The sequence below is a fragment of the Oryza sativa genome, chromosome 1, assembly GCF_034140825.1.
Source record: "Oryza sativa Japonica Group chromosome 1, ASM3414082v1".
In the NCBI taxonomy this organism is placed as follows: Eukaryota; Viridiplantae; Streptophyta; class Magnoliopsida; order Poales; family Poaceae; genus Oryza; species Oryza sativa.
In genome coordinates, this window is record NC_089035.1 from 41,079,467 (window position 1) to 41,096,096 (window position 16,630).

General features: G+C 40.6%; 2 protein-coding genes across 2 annotated transcripts; one reads left to right on the forward strand and one right to left on the reverse strand.

The window, feature by feature from the left end:
• The first annotated feature begins 1,738 nt into the window (after window positions 1–1,738).
• On the forward strand, window positions 1,739–5,830 carry LOC4327255 (uncharacterized). The gene is made up of 2 exons (XM_015778420.3): window positions 1,739–1,938; window positions 3,297–5,830. The coding sequence occupies exon 2, from the start codon at window positions 3,299–3,301 to the stop codon at window positions 5,531–5,533; it is 2,235 nt and encodes a 744-aa protein (XP_015633906.1). The 5' UTR covers window positions 1,739–1,938; window positions 3,297–3,298; the 3' UTR covers window positions 5,534–5,830.
• A 598-nt stretch (window positions 5,831–6,428) lies between these two features.
• Window positions 6,429–10,082, reverse strand: LOC4327256 (F-box only protein 6). The gene is made up of 2 exons (XM_015766754.3): window positions 9,683–10,082; window positions 6,429–8,130 (listed from the first exon to the last, which is right to left on the reverse strand). Exons 1-2 carry the CDS (start codon window positions 9,769–9,771, stop codon window positions 6,888–6,890), a joined length of 1,332 nt encoding a protein of 443 aa, XP_015622240.1. The 5' UTR covers window positions 9,772–10,082; the 3' UTR covers window positions 6,429–6,887.
• Between the last annotated feature and the right edge of the window lie 6,548 nt (window positions 10,083–16,630).

Below are 16,630 nucleotides of genomic sequence, written 5' to 3' on the forward strand. Positions count from 1 at the left end.
TTATGCAATTTTTAAGGCAACAGATGATCCAATTTTTTTCCTACTGAGTTGCACAAATCATCGAATGGTGCCCTTAGAAAAAATCACCCAAGGTGGAGTGGAATATAAGTGTTTTTGATAATCATGGAAGTAAACACAACTCAATTTGACATCAAAAGCTAGTGTAAACCTCTGTTCTATTAGAAAAGAGAGTATTAAAACGAGAAGGATAATCCTTATTGAATGTGCCCGCAACACCATCAATAACTGTACGCAACGAAATCAACTACTCCCTCCGTTTAATAATGTAAGTCATTCTAGCATTTCTCACATTCATATTAATGTTAATGAATCTAGATAGATATATATGTCTAGATTCATTAATATCAATATGAATGTGGAAAATGCTAGAATAACTTACATTGTGAAACGGGGGTAGCATTTACTAGAAATAATAGATAAAAGCTGGAGTAGTTGTGCTTTCCTAATAAATTTTCGAGGGTAGGATATATCATCGTCTTGACATTTTCTATCATCATATTGGCCAAAATATCTTTTCACTCAGGCACACATGTCAGTTACATCTTCTTTGTCTATTCTCTCCTTTTTGTTTCTTTCTTCGTCTTCACCTCGGTCTCTCTCTCTCTCTCTCTCGCTAAAGTAGCATAGGCGGTCAGAGGCTGATAGCGGTGAGGTTGAGGAGGCTTGGCTCAGTGCCCGCAATTCTATGTATGTTGGCGATGCAGGGGGGAAGCAGCTACTACACGTGGCTGGGCAGCCATGGCAAAGACCCGAGACGGGTTGCCAACAATGGCCGGGTTGGAAGAAGAAGGGTTCAAGCGATGGTAGTTCACCAAAGGCATAATCAGCCAAATTTCAAAGGGATTTGGGGACTATGGAACTGAGGAGGGGATTGATGTGGAAGGCGTGATTTGGGGTGAAGAAGGAGGTCAACTTGTCGTTGTCGAGGTGGTGGTCGAGCAGAGCGGCTGCAAAGCTGAGCCATGGCACCGAGGATGGGAATGCTGCCGCGAGCAAGGAGAAGGACTACACACCTGCGATGTAGACCGAAGAAACCTCGTCGTCGCAGTACTCCGGTGCCTTCCATCGGCGATGGGACCGAAAAGCTCGAGGTCTGAAGGAGGAGGAGGAGGAGATCAAGATAGTGGTAGGGCAGGTGGCGGTAGAGCAGCAACCTCGAGTAGGTGGCGGCGTCGGCTCCCTCCTTCCTTCTTGGGCCAGCGGCGAGCTCGAGCAGGCTAGGGCCGGAATGTCCTAGGAGCAACCGCCGCCATCATCATCTTCGACCCCCTCTCATCTGCGCCGGAGCCAGCCTCCTCGGAGCCTGCTAACGAGGAGGAGAAGAAAAGAAAAGGGTCTTGACAGAAAACATGACGATGATAGTATGGTTCCAATAGAAATTTCTAATAGTACCGAACCAATATCATGAATAGTAATAACATTACTGTCATTCGACATATTTATCATGGTATAGATCAAATTAACCCCTTTAATTTTCGTGGGACCCAACGTCTACTAAAACATGAAAGAAAAACGATCTTGCAAGAGAACACTGACAATGTGAACCGGTCCTAGAGTAAGATTCCAAAAAATGATTTTTCTTTTTTCAGCCGTTGGTTAAAAAAAGGGGAGGAGATGAATCCATCTAGGGCTATCACAAACTCGCGGCGTATTTATCCGGGACTCACCTAAAAATCAGATTTATATATAATCAGGACACCTTCTCTTCTCTTCTCTCGTCTCGTCTCCTTCCTCGGCTCGGCATTTTCGCGAAATCCGCAACAAAATCCACGGCGGCAACGAAGCCCGGGGGCGGGGGGACCCTACAGCGCAGCCGCACAGAGAAGGGGAAGGAAGCCTACTACTCTACTAGTCCTACCCCTACCCTACCCTACGGCCTAGGGGGAGGGGGGGAGGAGAGAATCCACCAAGTGAAGGGTGAGCTCCCCCCCCCCCCCCCCCTCCCCCCTCTTCCTAATTTCGCCAAATTCCGGGGGCTAAACCGGAGAAGAGGTCGATCTCGCTCTCTCTTTCGCGCGCGCTAAACCGGGGGGTGCTCTCGCGTTTTGGGGCGGCGGCGGAGGTTTCGCCGCCGGCGGCGGTTGTGTGTAGATGGGGGTGGGTGGATGGGGGTTTCGTTCGTTGATCAGTGGAGAAATAATGTTGGTATATGCAGGTTTAGGAGGGGATCAATCGAGTTTTTCAATCTAAATGCGGTCACTAATATTTTTTTTCTTATATGCATGTAATTACCTGCGTCAGGAGTGTGGGGGATGTGAGCTGCTGTGTGTGATACACACACGGATTACAGTTTTTCTTGTTCCATTTGTGTGATCCATTTAACCAGCCCGCGCATATACTTGATTTTGATGTTGGGTGGGGGGCATTTTTTATCAACTACTGTAGTCTGTGGGGGGTTTAGGTAGATACAAACAGCCTCATGGATGGTAATTGTAATTAATCTAGGGTGTTCTTTCATGTTTCGTAGGGGTTGGATATTATTACTAATGATAAATGTAATCTAGGGTGTTCTTTCATGTTTCCTAGTAGTTGGATGTTATTACTGTCTACTTATGGATTGTGACATAGTGGTACTAGGGGCCATTTATGTATGAAAATGAAAATGAGTACTAGGGGGTGCATTTATATGTTCGGATTATGTGTTAGCCCCACAAAGAGTACACAATCACTAAACAAACTCATTGCCACCTTTGGTGCGATAGCTACTTCTTTCGGAATGTGTGTTGAGCATTTTGGTGGAAAGTGTGGTAGCCATAAACACGGAGTAAATGTGTTGAGTATTAAAATTTGCGCTATAGAGAAGATTGTGCTACCAAATGTTTCATACAATCCATAAATGGGCATAGTGTTTGGCTGTTTTCCTTGCAAAGCATAATGTTTCAAAAATAACCTCATGGATGGTAATTGGAGACTATCGTGTTTGTTCATGTTTTCATAACTTTCATTTGATATTATTAAATGAGTTTTGTGTGAATAGAGGATTTGGCGCTATCAATAATATCTCATGCGTGGGATCAATAACCATAATATTTCATTGTTTTCCATAGAAGTGTATTAGCTTGTAATTGTAGTCGAAAGACTTCTAGTATATTCCTGAAATGTAGTTTCACTAAGAATATTAAATGTGGCATCATAGAGACAAGTGCACACAAAGTGTGCCGAACATTTTGTGTACTGTATCAACAAAGTGTTTGAAAATGTCATAGCTGAGTGTTTTCTTTTGAGTTATAAGTTATGATTTCTTTATGAAATGAGACTAATATATTTTTCTACAGATATGGAGTGCAACAGAGATGATGCAATTCGATCAAAGGAGATTGCTGAAAGGAAGTTCAATGAGAATGATATCGCTGGTGCGAAGAGGTTTGCCTTGAAAGCAAAGACTCTTTTCGACTCGCTTGAAGGTATTGATAATATGATTTCTGCCTTGGATATCCACATAAGGGCACAGACGAAGATTGAAGGGGAGAATGATTTGTATGGAATATTAGATATATCGGCCTCTGATGACGATGAAAAGATCAAGAAGCAGTACAGGAAGTTGGCCTTACAAACTCATCCTGACAAGAATAAATTTTCTGGTGCTGAAAGTGCCTTCAAGCTCATCCAAGATGCTTGGGATGTTCTGTCTGATAAGGACAAGAAGAGATCATATGATCAGAAGAGGTTTGGTGGTTCCTCAAGAGTATATCAGAATGGCTTTGCGGAAAATGCTAATGCCACTCCTGGTTCCACTATGTCAAGTATGAATGGTTTCTTCTGGCAAAATTCTGGTAGGCACCCTTCTTATGCAACAGACACATTTTGGACATACTGTGATTCTTGTCAAATGAGTTTTCAGTACTCCAGGGAATACGTCAACCGAAATCTGGCGTGTAGTTTCTGCCAAACAGAATTTGTTGCTGTTGAAACTCCACCCCCAACTGCTCCAGTTTACTATAATGTGACCAATTTAATGGACACTAGCAGTAATATGGATGACCCACAAGGAACAGGAGTACCTTATAGCAGCAACAAGATTTTTGATCCTGTGCTGCAGCCAGTTTTCGGTTCTGTAGGCGGTGCACACGCCTCTAGATATCCAGTTCAACAGACATGCAAGCCTGCTAGAAAGGAGGAGGTAGCTGAAGTTAATGTAGCCAGAAGAGAAGAGGCAACTAAAAGGAAACATGAACAAGCAAGTTCTTCCCTTGGATCATCAAGTTCAGCTGCAAAAGTCATCCACAGAAGAAAAGCAGTGACAAAGGAAATGGAAGCTGAAAAGAGGAGATGCATCAACAACAAAAGTAAAGTTTCTGGTCAAAAGAACAACACAAATAAAGTTGTTGGGAAGTCAACAAGTTCTGCCGCTGATGGTGATTCAGGTCCACAGATGCATCCAGCAAAAAGAAAATCTGCTTCTTCCATTGGAACATCAGGAACAAAGAGGCGTAAAATGCCTTCTGATCATAATTCTGGTAATGCTAGGACTAGCTTTGGAAAAGTGTTCCTGCAGTTGGAGACAGAGATCCCAGGCTTAAAAATGGAGAAGATGAAACTTCAAATTCGGGACAAACTAGAAGAATTCAAAAGTAGAAGGGCCAACGTAGAAAATAAAGGAAACGTGCATGTGAGTTTAGAAAAAAAGAAGACATGGAAGTGGAAGAAACCTGCAACACTCTTTGTATACACAAGGAGAAACCGTAAGGAACACAGGAAAGAGCCTGGAGTGGATGCCATTGGTGCTGGTTCTTCTCACAAGCATTTGGATGGCAAATATAGTTGCTTGGATCAAGTGCCATCTTCTGATGAAGGATCTTGTGTAATGCCGGTCCCCGAAGCAGATTTCTACACTTTTGGTGATCATCCTGAAACTTCTTTTCAAAATGGCCAAATATGGGCTGCATATGATGAAGAAGATGGTATGCCACGCTACTATGCTTTGATTCAGAAGGTGCTCTCGAGACATCCTTTTAAAGTTAGACTGGCTTTCCTCAAAGCAAAGGACTGCAGTGAATTTGTAACTTCAAATTGGATCTCATATGGTTACTCCAAGACCTGTGGTGATTTCATAGTTGGTACGCCAAAAAATACTGACCAACTGAATACATTTTCTCATGTTGTCACATGGGAGAAAGGCCCAGGTGGTATCATCAGAATTTTTCCCAGGAAAGGTGATATCTGGGCCCTATATCAGAACTGGTCTCCTGAATGGAATACATGTACACCTGATGATACCATATACAAGTATGACTTGGTCCAGGTTCTTGATAGCTACAACCCAAGTGCAGGCATTTCTGTCATGCCTATAGTGAAGGTTCCGGGGTTCGTTTCAGTGTTTACGCCCCTTCTTGACCCAACGAAAAGCAGGACAATTCCGAAGGAGGAGATGCTGCGATTTTCTCACCAGGTGCCATTCCATGTCCTTACTGGAGAAGAAGCTAAGAATTCTCCCAAGGGATGCTATGAATTGGATCCTGGTTCTACTCCGAAGGAACTTCTTCAAGTTGTTCCACAATCTGACGGCGTATAAAATAAGTCCCGTAGCTGATGCTGATGCTAGCTCTAGCTTGTACTTAGTGGCTGAACTATTTTTTCGCTTTTTTATATCCTGGAATCATTGGGGTAATACCGGTTTCTTTAGTATTGTACAATACTACAATACATACCCAATGCTGTGTATGTTTTGACCTGTAAGCTCCCCATGTTGTTTTGATGTATTAGTAAACATGGCTATCTGTAAGTTCCTAGATATTTCTGGCCAGTTAGCCATATTATTATTTCTTGATGTTTCTCATCAAGAGCAGTAGAAACTTTAGAATATTGCTGACCTGTTGTTGTGCATGGAGTTGGTGATGGTCGTCACAGTTGGCCGAGATATTTAACTATTTGGAGGTCAAATATCTCGTTCAGGAAAAAAGGGTGAGATGTGGAAGTATATCTCGTTCACAAAATGCATTGCTTTCTTAATAGATTAATCTTTTCATGAAATGGAAGTATATCAGTTCTGGAGCTTGTCTGAGTCTGACCGTCTGGAAGCCATGAATTTTTGGCACTTTTAATGCGAAATTCTTGTTGCACCTTGAATTAGTTTCTGCTATGTTTAATGTCTAGGGATAAAATTTCCTTTTGTAGATAATCAGCAGCCAGCAGTATTTTCATTTGTGAAAATGCATAAAATGGGTGTGCTTTTCGGAGTTCAGGCACATGTAAATAGGTCATACAGAAATGCTCCTGAATTTCCATTGCAGTTTGGAGGAATACAGCTCCACTTGGCATGGGAGCTGCTACTAGATTCAGAAGTCCTAACTTGAACCTACATGAAGTCATACTAAATGATATCTGGTAGTTTCAGTATCAGGCAACCTGGCACATGCCATCATTTCATGGTTGCTAGCAACAGGAATTAACATATCTGCCGAGAACAATTGAAGCAACTAGTGATTGATAAAGAAGTATCATCAAGACCCAGGAGCATCAGTTCAGCCCCAGTTATTACTATAGAGAGTACATACTCAGTTTTTGGGCAGATGACTGCAGATTCAGAAATAAGTAATACACACTGAAGACGAGACGATATCATGATAATGAAAACAAGCAAAAAACCAAGACTAAACAGATGTCTTCTGTCCAGCCTTCTGGCAAGGACCTTAATATCTCTAAGAAGACTTAAACCAGTTGGTGTAGTGCCGACCCCAAATTCCTCTAGATGATAGACCAAACGATATCGATTGCTTCAGCGAGATACAAAAACAACCACAGGTTACATGATTTTGTACATGACAGATAACCTTCTCACGGTAAGACGGAAATATCTAAGGATAGGCCAATGATCCGGAATGTGTGAAATCTCAACCACCTTTGGTGAAGAAAGTGAAAAAAAACTGTCAGGCCAAGGCAGAGGGGCATGGACCAAATGCTGTGCCACATGCTATCCACTGCTTTTTGCGGCTGCATGGGAGCATGCAATCAGGAACCTTCTGCCACTCCTTGTTCAAAAGGTTGTATGTCACGAGGCGGTTCATCCGCTTCGCCTTCAAGGAGAGCATGAGCAAACCACTGTTGCCCAGGCATGTCATCTTCATGTGCTTACCGTAGAATTCTAAGCACCAGATATTTGGCATTCTGTCCACCTCCTTCCAGAGGAGAGTCATCTTCTGCAACTCCCAAATGCAGACACATGTCGCTGCATTTTTGCAGAGCAGACCCACCAGCATAACCCTTCCCTGGAACTCGGCAAGTGTGTGGTCAGTCAGATGAAGTGGCAGTGGGATGACGAATTGTCTCCATATCCCAGTGCTTACATCATACGACAAAACACCCTCTGGTTCTGCACACATGAAGTATAGCATGCTGCCAACCGCCACAGGCTGTGACCTAAAATTTAGAGCAAGCGGAAGTTTGATGCTTGGAGGAAAAGTGCCTGGACAAGACCACATATTCTTCATAGAATCATAGACTTCATAATTCCCATCATTTCCTAACCACATTACTTTGTAACCTTCATTAGAGGTTCCTCCGTTCATCACCATCCCTACTGCCACTCTTGACCATGCCTGGACTGACCTGCGCGGAATTTCCTTGAGTGATTGTGTTAGCGGATTGCATATGTAGAAGTTCCTGTGGCTAAGATCCAATAAACAGACAAGGCCACCTGCAGATGCCACTGGAATTACTATCTTTGCAGGAGCCAGGGGAACTGATGGGTGGTGCCATTTTTTCAGCGAAGGGTCATACATCGCTACATTGTTGCTGGCATTCTCATGGGTGATTGTATAGAACCATGGCAGCCTCTGTGGAACTTCTGAGTACTGCTGAGAGAAACTTTCTGAGCCCAACATAGAATACCAATTCCGGCAAACAGTGCGAAATCGGAAAATTGCAGCAACTGGAAGTCTTGCAACAACGGTTTCAAAAAGGTCTCCAGGGAACTCACTCCAAATCTCCTGTTGCATTTCTTCAGTTGAGTTTGAGTTGGGTGCTTTCTCACGGTTTTTGTCCCTCCGTGAGCGCTTGCGAGGAGGAGATTGGTTAGCTTCCATGATCTTTAGTAATTCTGAGTTGTATCCAGTCCTTGCTCTACAATGATCATCTTTGATTGAACCATGCTCAAAGTCCAGTAAATACCACCTGCAAGATATCACTAAAACCAATTAGTCCATCTTATTTACTAGCAAAGAAGTTCTGGAGAGTAGGCACAACTGCACAAGAACTTTTAAAGTGAAGAGAGATAAGATGATCCACAGCTTTGTACAGCAGGAAATGCATGATTCTATCTACAGACGCTGGAATGATCAATATGATGAACTAGTCTACTCAAAGTCTCCAAAAGTGTTGATGAACTAGAGCACCTGACTTATGGGGGGAGGGGGGGTATCAGTCACGCAAATGACCTTTTCACGCAATAGTAGCGTCAAATGGAGTCTAGGGACTATCACTCCATGTGTGGATGGAAAGTTTGATGACAAAGATGGAAAACACGTGCGCTGCAGGTTTTCACATTTCGAAACTAGATTACTCATACATAACCCTTGAGTGCAAGTGTATCCACCATAAACACATGCTCTATCTCTCTGACCGATATAACTGAACAGGAGAGCACTGCACTAATAACATCATGCTGTTTGAGGTATGTAGTTATGCCCCTCAGCTTCCAATGGCGCGCAAATTCCTAATATGCCCAAAACGGATTGCAAGCAGATTAAGCGATCCGATACTGCTGAGATTATGAGACCAACTGTAGCCAATAGAATTGCATTATTTTATCACAGAAGATATGCGCAAATCAACAGAAAACTGTATACTTTGTTTTCTAAAATGTCCAACTAAAAATATAGCATCAATATTATAATCATCGTGTGCGGAGTGCCTGATAATGCACCGAAACAAGCACCACTCTGTCGTTCATATACATAAGATAGATTGCAGTTGCTCAACAAATTACATTAGTTTTGTATGGCAACCACACTTTAGCCTTGGTAATCGAGTAATCGTGTATTTCCTTTGGATTTCGAGTTAAAAAAACGTTGCAACTGGTATATTTCTTTTCATCGAAACCGGCGTCAAAATAATCGGTGTTTTCATTTTTGTCTTGATCCCTTGCTTACATAGCAGTAGAAACAGTGCAACACCCGAAGTCAACTTAATTAGGATATCTTAAGATGAGCAGAGAGCCTCGCATGGTGCAAAAACAACCCCCAAGTGGTGGACTTTGTTGCGCTTAATACCATGGATATACGTAAAGAATCTTGTCCTATCGCTTCGGGCAATGTCAAGGCTTGAAACTTGGAGACGGGTAATTATAATCAATTTAATTAACAAACAACAACAAGCATATGCACGAAATTCTCCCATTTCTGTCACGCACGCCACCGTTTCCTCGAATTGATCCTTCCTACCCTACCAAATCCACCAGCACAAGGAAGCCAAAAAAATAAAAGATTTTTTGCAACGGAAATACAGTAATAATAATAACCAATCAAGAAGGGGAGCCAAAATCGCATGAGCGTGTTAGTGAAAGATCTAAAAAAAATTTCTTTACACATAGGGGACGCCAGATGATGAAGAAGAACCCCAGAGAGAGGCGAATCGAATCGAATCGGGGGGAGAATCGCAGGCACAGATCCGGGCGGAGGAATCGATTGGAGGAGCAAGAAGTGATAGAGGGAGAAGAGTTGCTTGCCTTGGGAGGGGGTGGGAGTTGGCGCCGTAGAGGTCCCAGAGCTCCTGCACCTCGCCGACCAGCTGCCGCAGCGCCGCCACCTCCCCCATCCTCCCTCCTCCCGCCGCCGCCGCAGCGGCGCCCCTCTCCTCCTCCTCCTCTTCCCCCAGAACAACAACAAAAAATATTTTCTTTTCTTTTCTTTTCTTTTCTCTTCTTCTTCTGCTGCTGCTGCTGCTGCTGCTGCTGCGAGAAGTGGTGGGTTTGCTGCTGCTGCGTGCTGCGGCCGCGTGCGATATATGGTACGCGACGACGCGTGCGTCGATGGATGGATGGATGGGTGTGGTGCGGTTTAAGTAAGCATAATTGTTTTTTTGGGTGAATTTGGCTGCTGTTTGTTTGTTTCGTGCGTTTGCAGTTCAGCGGTTGGGGTTGGGTTGAGGGGCGTTATTAGATACATACTCCACTACACTACACTACACTACACTTGTGCGGCTAATAGGTTTATTACTTACACCAATCAACTCTTTGGTACCACCATCATCATCACCACTATATACTAGATGGTTGCATTTATTTAACTACTAATACCCGTTTAATAAGTTCACTAAGATAAAAAAAAATTAAACAGTAAAACAATAAATCTATTAGTGCACTTAAAAGATGAATTTATATGATATTTTAAATAAATTCTATTTAGAAAGTTTTCACACGAAATAGACCGTTTAGCGGTTCAAAGAACATGCTAACATAAAACCGAGGTAAAATTTGAATCTAAATAAGAAAAGGGCGGGTCCTTAAATAACTTTCCTCGAAAAAAAATACTAACCCCATTTTATAACATTTAAAATACATGCGGTTAAAGACTATTTAATTTTATGAGCTGGCGTAGAAGAATTTGGCTTAATTTTCCAATACTAACCCCATTTTATAACATTTAAAATACATGCGGTTAAAGATTATTTAATTTTATGAGCTGACGTAGAAGAATTTGGCTTAATTTTCCCACGCAAATTGCATGATGCTATTTGGAGAAAGTCCTCAAAACTCAAGGCATCTAATCCTAGGAGCACCTATCTTACATGTCAGTTGACACGAATGGAGACAGTCATGCATCTAGACGATTTCCGACCCCATTATTTAGCTTATTCATGGAATAAGCCAAACATTATGTTTACAAATGACAAGTAATTTGTGAATAGAAAATTTATATATGTGTTCTTAGCGATTTAAAAGCAAATACTGGAAAATAAACTTCGATGAAAAAAACGTCAAAATCAACTTCAAATTTAATATTGAAAATTCAAAATTTGGCTGATAAGCATAAATACAAACGAAAAGATAAGGCCCGAATTCAATACATTTAGAGATAGTACTATTGCACCCGTCTCTAAAATATTATCTTGTTAGAAAAAACGCTCTCTTTAAAGACAGAGGTAGTATATTAGATTTAAGATTACATCAATATAAATGAATGGGAACCTAAACAACATAAAAAGAGTAGTTTCACTCGGTACTACTAAACTTAAAAGCATTTACAATCCATGTTGCTGCCTCTATATTTTAGGACAGCATATACATTTCTATAGTCAATGTGTTGGTTTCGCACAGAATGATTGGCTCTTCCCTAAAAGCAAAAAAAAATCTTCTGAAAAACAAAGAGCTTGCATTTGAATAAGCAGTCGAGGTTGTTTAATTTGGCTGGAATGGATAGACACAATTATGAAAAATGGCCTCTAGCCTCTATAATTTTTGGTTGCGTAGCTTTGAATGCTTTTAATGAGCATCGATTAGATTCGAGTGGCAACATGTCTCCATCGAGGTGGATTCTTCGCCTAATTTCGCTCAAAGATTAGTGCCTCCTGCAACCACATTTCATGCGACGCAACCACTGGCTGGATGTATCCATCGATATATCCTGCAGTGTGGTCTCTCACATCACTGAATCAACCAACTTCCTTTTGCCCCCAAAAGAAATCTCAGAAAAATTCAGGCATGTTTCAGTTCGACTACTACTAACTAAATCCTGATCAATGGATGATTAACAGAAACAGGATGTCAGTTTCAGTTTCTGGTGGGAAATAGATTCATAGCAGTAACAACAATAATGGTGTATGGATAGATGCATATGCAGCTGGTGGTTGCAACTTCTGAATTTTCTGATGGCTTCCAAGGGAGCTTTGCATGATGATGAAAGCGGTGTGCAGGTAAAGCTGTAGCTTCGCTCGATGGATCGATTTATTCGCCATCAATGGCGGATCGATCAAAGAAGCAGCCATGGTAACTTCCTTCCTCGACAAAGCCACCATCGATCGGAGCAATCGATCGATCGACGACGACGACGACGACGAACAATCGGTTGGGTTTCAGAGTTAGCTTCAGAGTAGACAGAACGCAACCAAAATCAAATATGAATATGTATTTTTATACCTGCAAGTTGCAGCAACGAGGTATAATTGTACGTAGCAATGATGATGCGATCGCGAATACGTATATCTGCAGCTATGGCTATGATGATCGTTGAGGTCGATCATGATCAGGCCCATTTATTCAGAAGAACTATCGTGTCATGCATAGCCAAACACAATTAATATAACAACCTTGCACTGTAGGCAGTAGGCCTATATTTCATAATCAACTGGTAGAATACATACTCTCTCCGTTTCAGGTTATAAAACATTTTGATTTTGATCAAAATCAAACTGCTTTAAGTTTGACCAAGTTTGTAGAAAAAAGTAGTAACATTTTCAACCTAAGACAAATTTATTATGAAAATATATTCAATTATTGGTTTGGTGAAACTAATTTAGTATTATAAATATTACTATATTTGTCTACAAATTTAGTCAAACTTAAAACAGTTTGACTTTGATTAAAATCAAAATGTCTTATAAGCTGAAACGGATGGAGTATTTAATAATCTTAGTTGTATAGGCTGAGAGTGTTCTCAGTATGATCACCTTGATGAATTGGCTAAGTTTAATAAATCTTCTTTTATTTCTTTTTAAAAAAAGATATTTGTTGGAATGTCTAAGGTCCCCATCGGTTGGTCTAGTCTTATTATAAGCCAAAATGGCTTATTAGTGATTAAAAAAATGATATGTGAGTAAAACTTTTGTATATATGTTCTTAGTGATTGAAAAGTCAAAGTTGAAAAAAAAAACTATGTTGAAAAAGAATCAAAATAAAATTCAAAATCAAGTTTTAAAATTTAAAATTTGGCTTTGGCTTATAAGCCATAGGGCAAACGATGAGGCGCTAAACAATTCAGTACATATCGAAGCAAGAATTATATTTGATGTTTCCTGGAAAATTAATTTCTGGATATCGAAATTGTAAGCTCCAAGCTGGTTAATTAAAATTTGACACTTTCTTTTTGCAGCTGGATTATTTGATGAGGGCGTGCAGATGTGCAATCGTGCAAAGAAGCACGGAATAAAGCAAAAGTGATAAATATATTCGTGCGATGATATGAGCCTCGCACGTGTGGAAGCTAGCTGTGAGCAGTACACACGCTTCACTTTTCCCGTTGCTTTTGTGTGTTCTTCTCACACACTGTACTGTATACACACACACATCACACAAACACACCATGGTTTAACATTGACTAAACTCTGCCTACTTAACCATGGGTTAAATTACCAGAGGGAGAGAGGGTTGCATGATCCAAAGATTACTTTCCTAGAGACTTTTCCTTTTTTCCCCTCCTCTCTGCAAGCTGGGTCTAACAGCTTTGGATGGAAGGGATCATTGCAGTGTTGAATCTTCCTACCATGGCTAGCCATCATTCTCTCCTGTATTTCCTGTAAATGTCATCTTTTTTTTCCCCTCCCCTCTGATCTCTGCCATCTCTTCTTTAATTGGATGCCCTGGATCATTGCATCTTTGAAGGTTTGCCCTCCCCCCCTGGTGGTGAATGGTGATAATTAGAGTAATTAGCAAGAATGATTCTTTTACCACTAAGGTAGATAGCTCTTCATGACTAATGGAAAAGACAGACAGCAACACTCTTCTAGATTAATTATTAATCCCAACACTCAATGCTTTTCCCAATTTAAGGATATATCTTGTGGTAGTAGCATTCTTATCTTGAATTCTAGAAGGTTTTAGGCAAATATTTCACTGACAATTACAATTTTATGCATGTAAAATTCAGTACCTAACCATTTCACAGAACTGTACAACCTTTTACCCATCAGGGTTCAGGGGCTGTTCAGATTGATGTCATTTTTAACCATACCTTTTTTTGGCAAAGTTTAGTTTGCTGTCAATTTGATAAATACATAAGAAATCCTGCAAAAAATTTGACAATATTGACAACTTGCCAAAATTTTAGTATTGCCAAAATTTGATAAGGTTTATTTTGGCTACAATCTGAACAGCCCCTCAATTCCTAGCTGGTGGGACCGCCGTACCACCTCGTATCTCTCGGGAAAATAACAAAAAAGAATTGGGAAAATAACAAAAATAAATTTGAGCTAATCATCTAGGTAAACATTTTGGATCACACACAAAAAGAAGTTATTCCTAACAGACAGGTTGCCTCTAAATAGAATTCTCCAACTAGTAAGCCACAGATCATGATGTGCAACAAAAGCACTGCTCTTCTCTAACCAATACTACTACTCTGGATCCAAAGGTGTGGTCTCGGTTGGTATTTGGTAAATAAGTAGGTCATGTGGATTTGGTGTTGGTTGCCATCTCCTCCTTATTTTAATTGCTTTGCTTAATTAATTATAGCACTGTGTTGCACACAGCATCTAGTAGAAAGAAACAAGAAACATAATCCAAGATGAGATCCTCTGCAACCAACTGCAGCTACTATTTTCAGGTATTTGGGTTTCCACATGTGAGCAGCAGAATCATAAAAGGACAGAGACGATTCTCTAACTGCAGCTGCTGCAGAAATGTTTTTTGTTTTTTGGATTCTGAACAGAGACTAGCATTTCATTAATGAGAACAAATCACCTACCCATAGAGAATCTGATTTCTTTTTAGGAGTAATTAACATGTGATTACAAAAATGGATCTGGAAGTAATTAATTACTAGCTAGGTATAGTGAGATGGAACTGTTCACATAGACTGATCATTATGGCTTATGATCAAAGCTAAGCTACCAAAGAAGAGAGAAAGAGGAGCCAAATAAAGGTTGGTGGAGACATCAAGTGTTTTTGTTTACCCATCTTTTTACAGCCGTGGTTTGATTCCCATTGCCCATCATATTCGTTAAGACTCAGGCCGACACTGTCTCTAATTTTCTCCTCAACACATCATTTGATTTTGTCAAGGATCGTTGCTGAAAATGATGAATCATAATTGAATGAAAGATCCTTTTTTGTCATACTAAGTAACAGATTAATTCCTACCTAAAAAACTGAAGAAAACTTGCGTTGCAGTTAATTGCATGAGTGGCAATGATCTGAAGAATTTACTAACCTCACTGAATTTAGCTCGTGCTGGTAGCTAGCTGTCGGCAGGCAAAGATCAGCCGGTGTTGTGAAGTTGGTCCTGATTTTCAGTCGTGGTCATGGTCAGATCATCTAATGATAAAAGTTGATGGAGATCATCAGGTCCTGCACGGTGGATCCAACGGTCAGACCGCCGATGGATTGATCGACTGGTTGACTGACTGATTGATTGCAAGCTGCTGCACTGTTGTGGCTACAGCTAATCTTAGCTTAGCTGAGCTAGCTGCTGCAGTGAGCTGAACATGAACAGTGATCAGTAAAAACGATACGGAACATGGTGAACATGAACAGTGATCAGTAACAAATGAATAGTGAACAGTGAACTTCAGTGCATTGCTGCAGCTACCTCTAAAATAGATTCTGCCATGTTCTTTCCAGATAAGTTGCTGGATTATTGGGACTGATTATTGCTCCATGTTCCGAAAAATAGGTTTTATAAAAAAACATTTATTTTATTATATTTTTTTGGACCACTTTTTTAAAGCTATTATCGTTTCTTTTGAGAAAAACAGATATTTCGTTAATTATGATTCTCAGATTAACCATGAAGGATTATATATTCGATGAAGTTACAGTCAATTTTAAGCTACTACCTCCATCCCAAAATATAACAACTTTTAGCTATGAATCTGAACATACAATTGTCCAGATTCATAGACATGAATGCTTATATTTTGGGACGAAGGGAGTACTATCTATAAGTTCGCTTTTGAAAATACTCCCTCCGTTTTTTAATCGTTGACTTTTAAATACATGTTTACCATTCGTCTTATTAAAAAAATTATGAAAATATATAAGATATAAATCATGTTTAAAGTACTTTGAGTGATAAAACAACTTACAACAAAATAAATTATAATTAAGTAATTCTTTTTAAATAATACGAATGGTTAAATGTGTGAGAAAAAGTCAACGGCGTCATATATTAAAAAATGAAGATAGTATACAATTTATTCCTATAATTAAGTAGATAATCTGTGGTAATAATCTAAATCAAAATTTGGGGGGGGGGGCTAATCATGAATTGAAGATGAACAGTGGAAAACGGATGGTGGGGTTAAGGAGGGCTAGCTATAATTGGATCCACAGATCCACACTCCATAGCGAGGCACACTTTGTCAAGGATGAATCATGCATGGGCATGGCCGGTGGGGGTGGTGTGTCCATACAACAACAACAAGGAATCAATCCCCAGCCAGCCTACTTTGCCTTTGCAGTCAAGCCCGCCATCATTCTTGCTCACAATTGGGGCTCTTCGATTCACTTCATCCACACACTCAATTCAGATTTCATCCACACCTCCTCCTCCTCTTCTTCTAGCTTCCATCTCATATGCTTTCTGGAATTCTGGTGGCCCTAACTCCACTCCTCTCCTCCCTCTCGCAAAGTGACTTCAATCTCCAGGAAATATTGTTGATTTGTTGTTTTCGCCACAAGAATCACAACTTATGCTCTCTCTCTCTCTCTCTCTCTCTCTCTCTCTCTCTCTCTCTCTCTCTC

Bases quoted from the DNA above. Each gene is read 5' to 3' on its own strand.
- LOC4327255 (XM_015778420.3), top strand. From the start codon at position 3,299: ATGGAGTGCAACAGAGATGATGCAATTCGATCAAAGGAGATTGCTGAA.
- LOC4327256 (XM_015766754.3), bottom strand. From the start codon at position 9,771: ATGGGGGAGGTGGCGGCGCTGCGGCAGCTGGTCGGCGAGGTGCAGGAG. The intron at 8,131-9,682 runs GCAAGCAACTCT...GATATCTTGCAG, and splicing joins AACTCCCACCCCCTCCCAAG to GTGGTATTTACTGGACTTTG.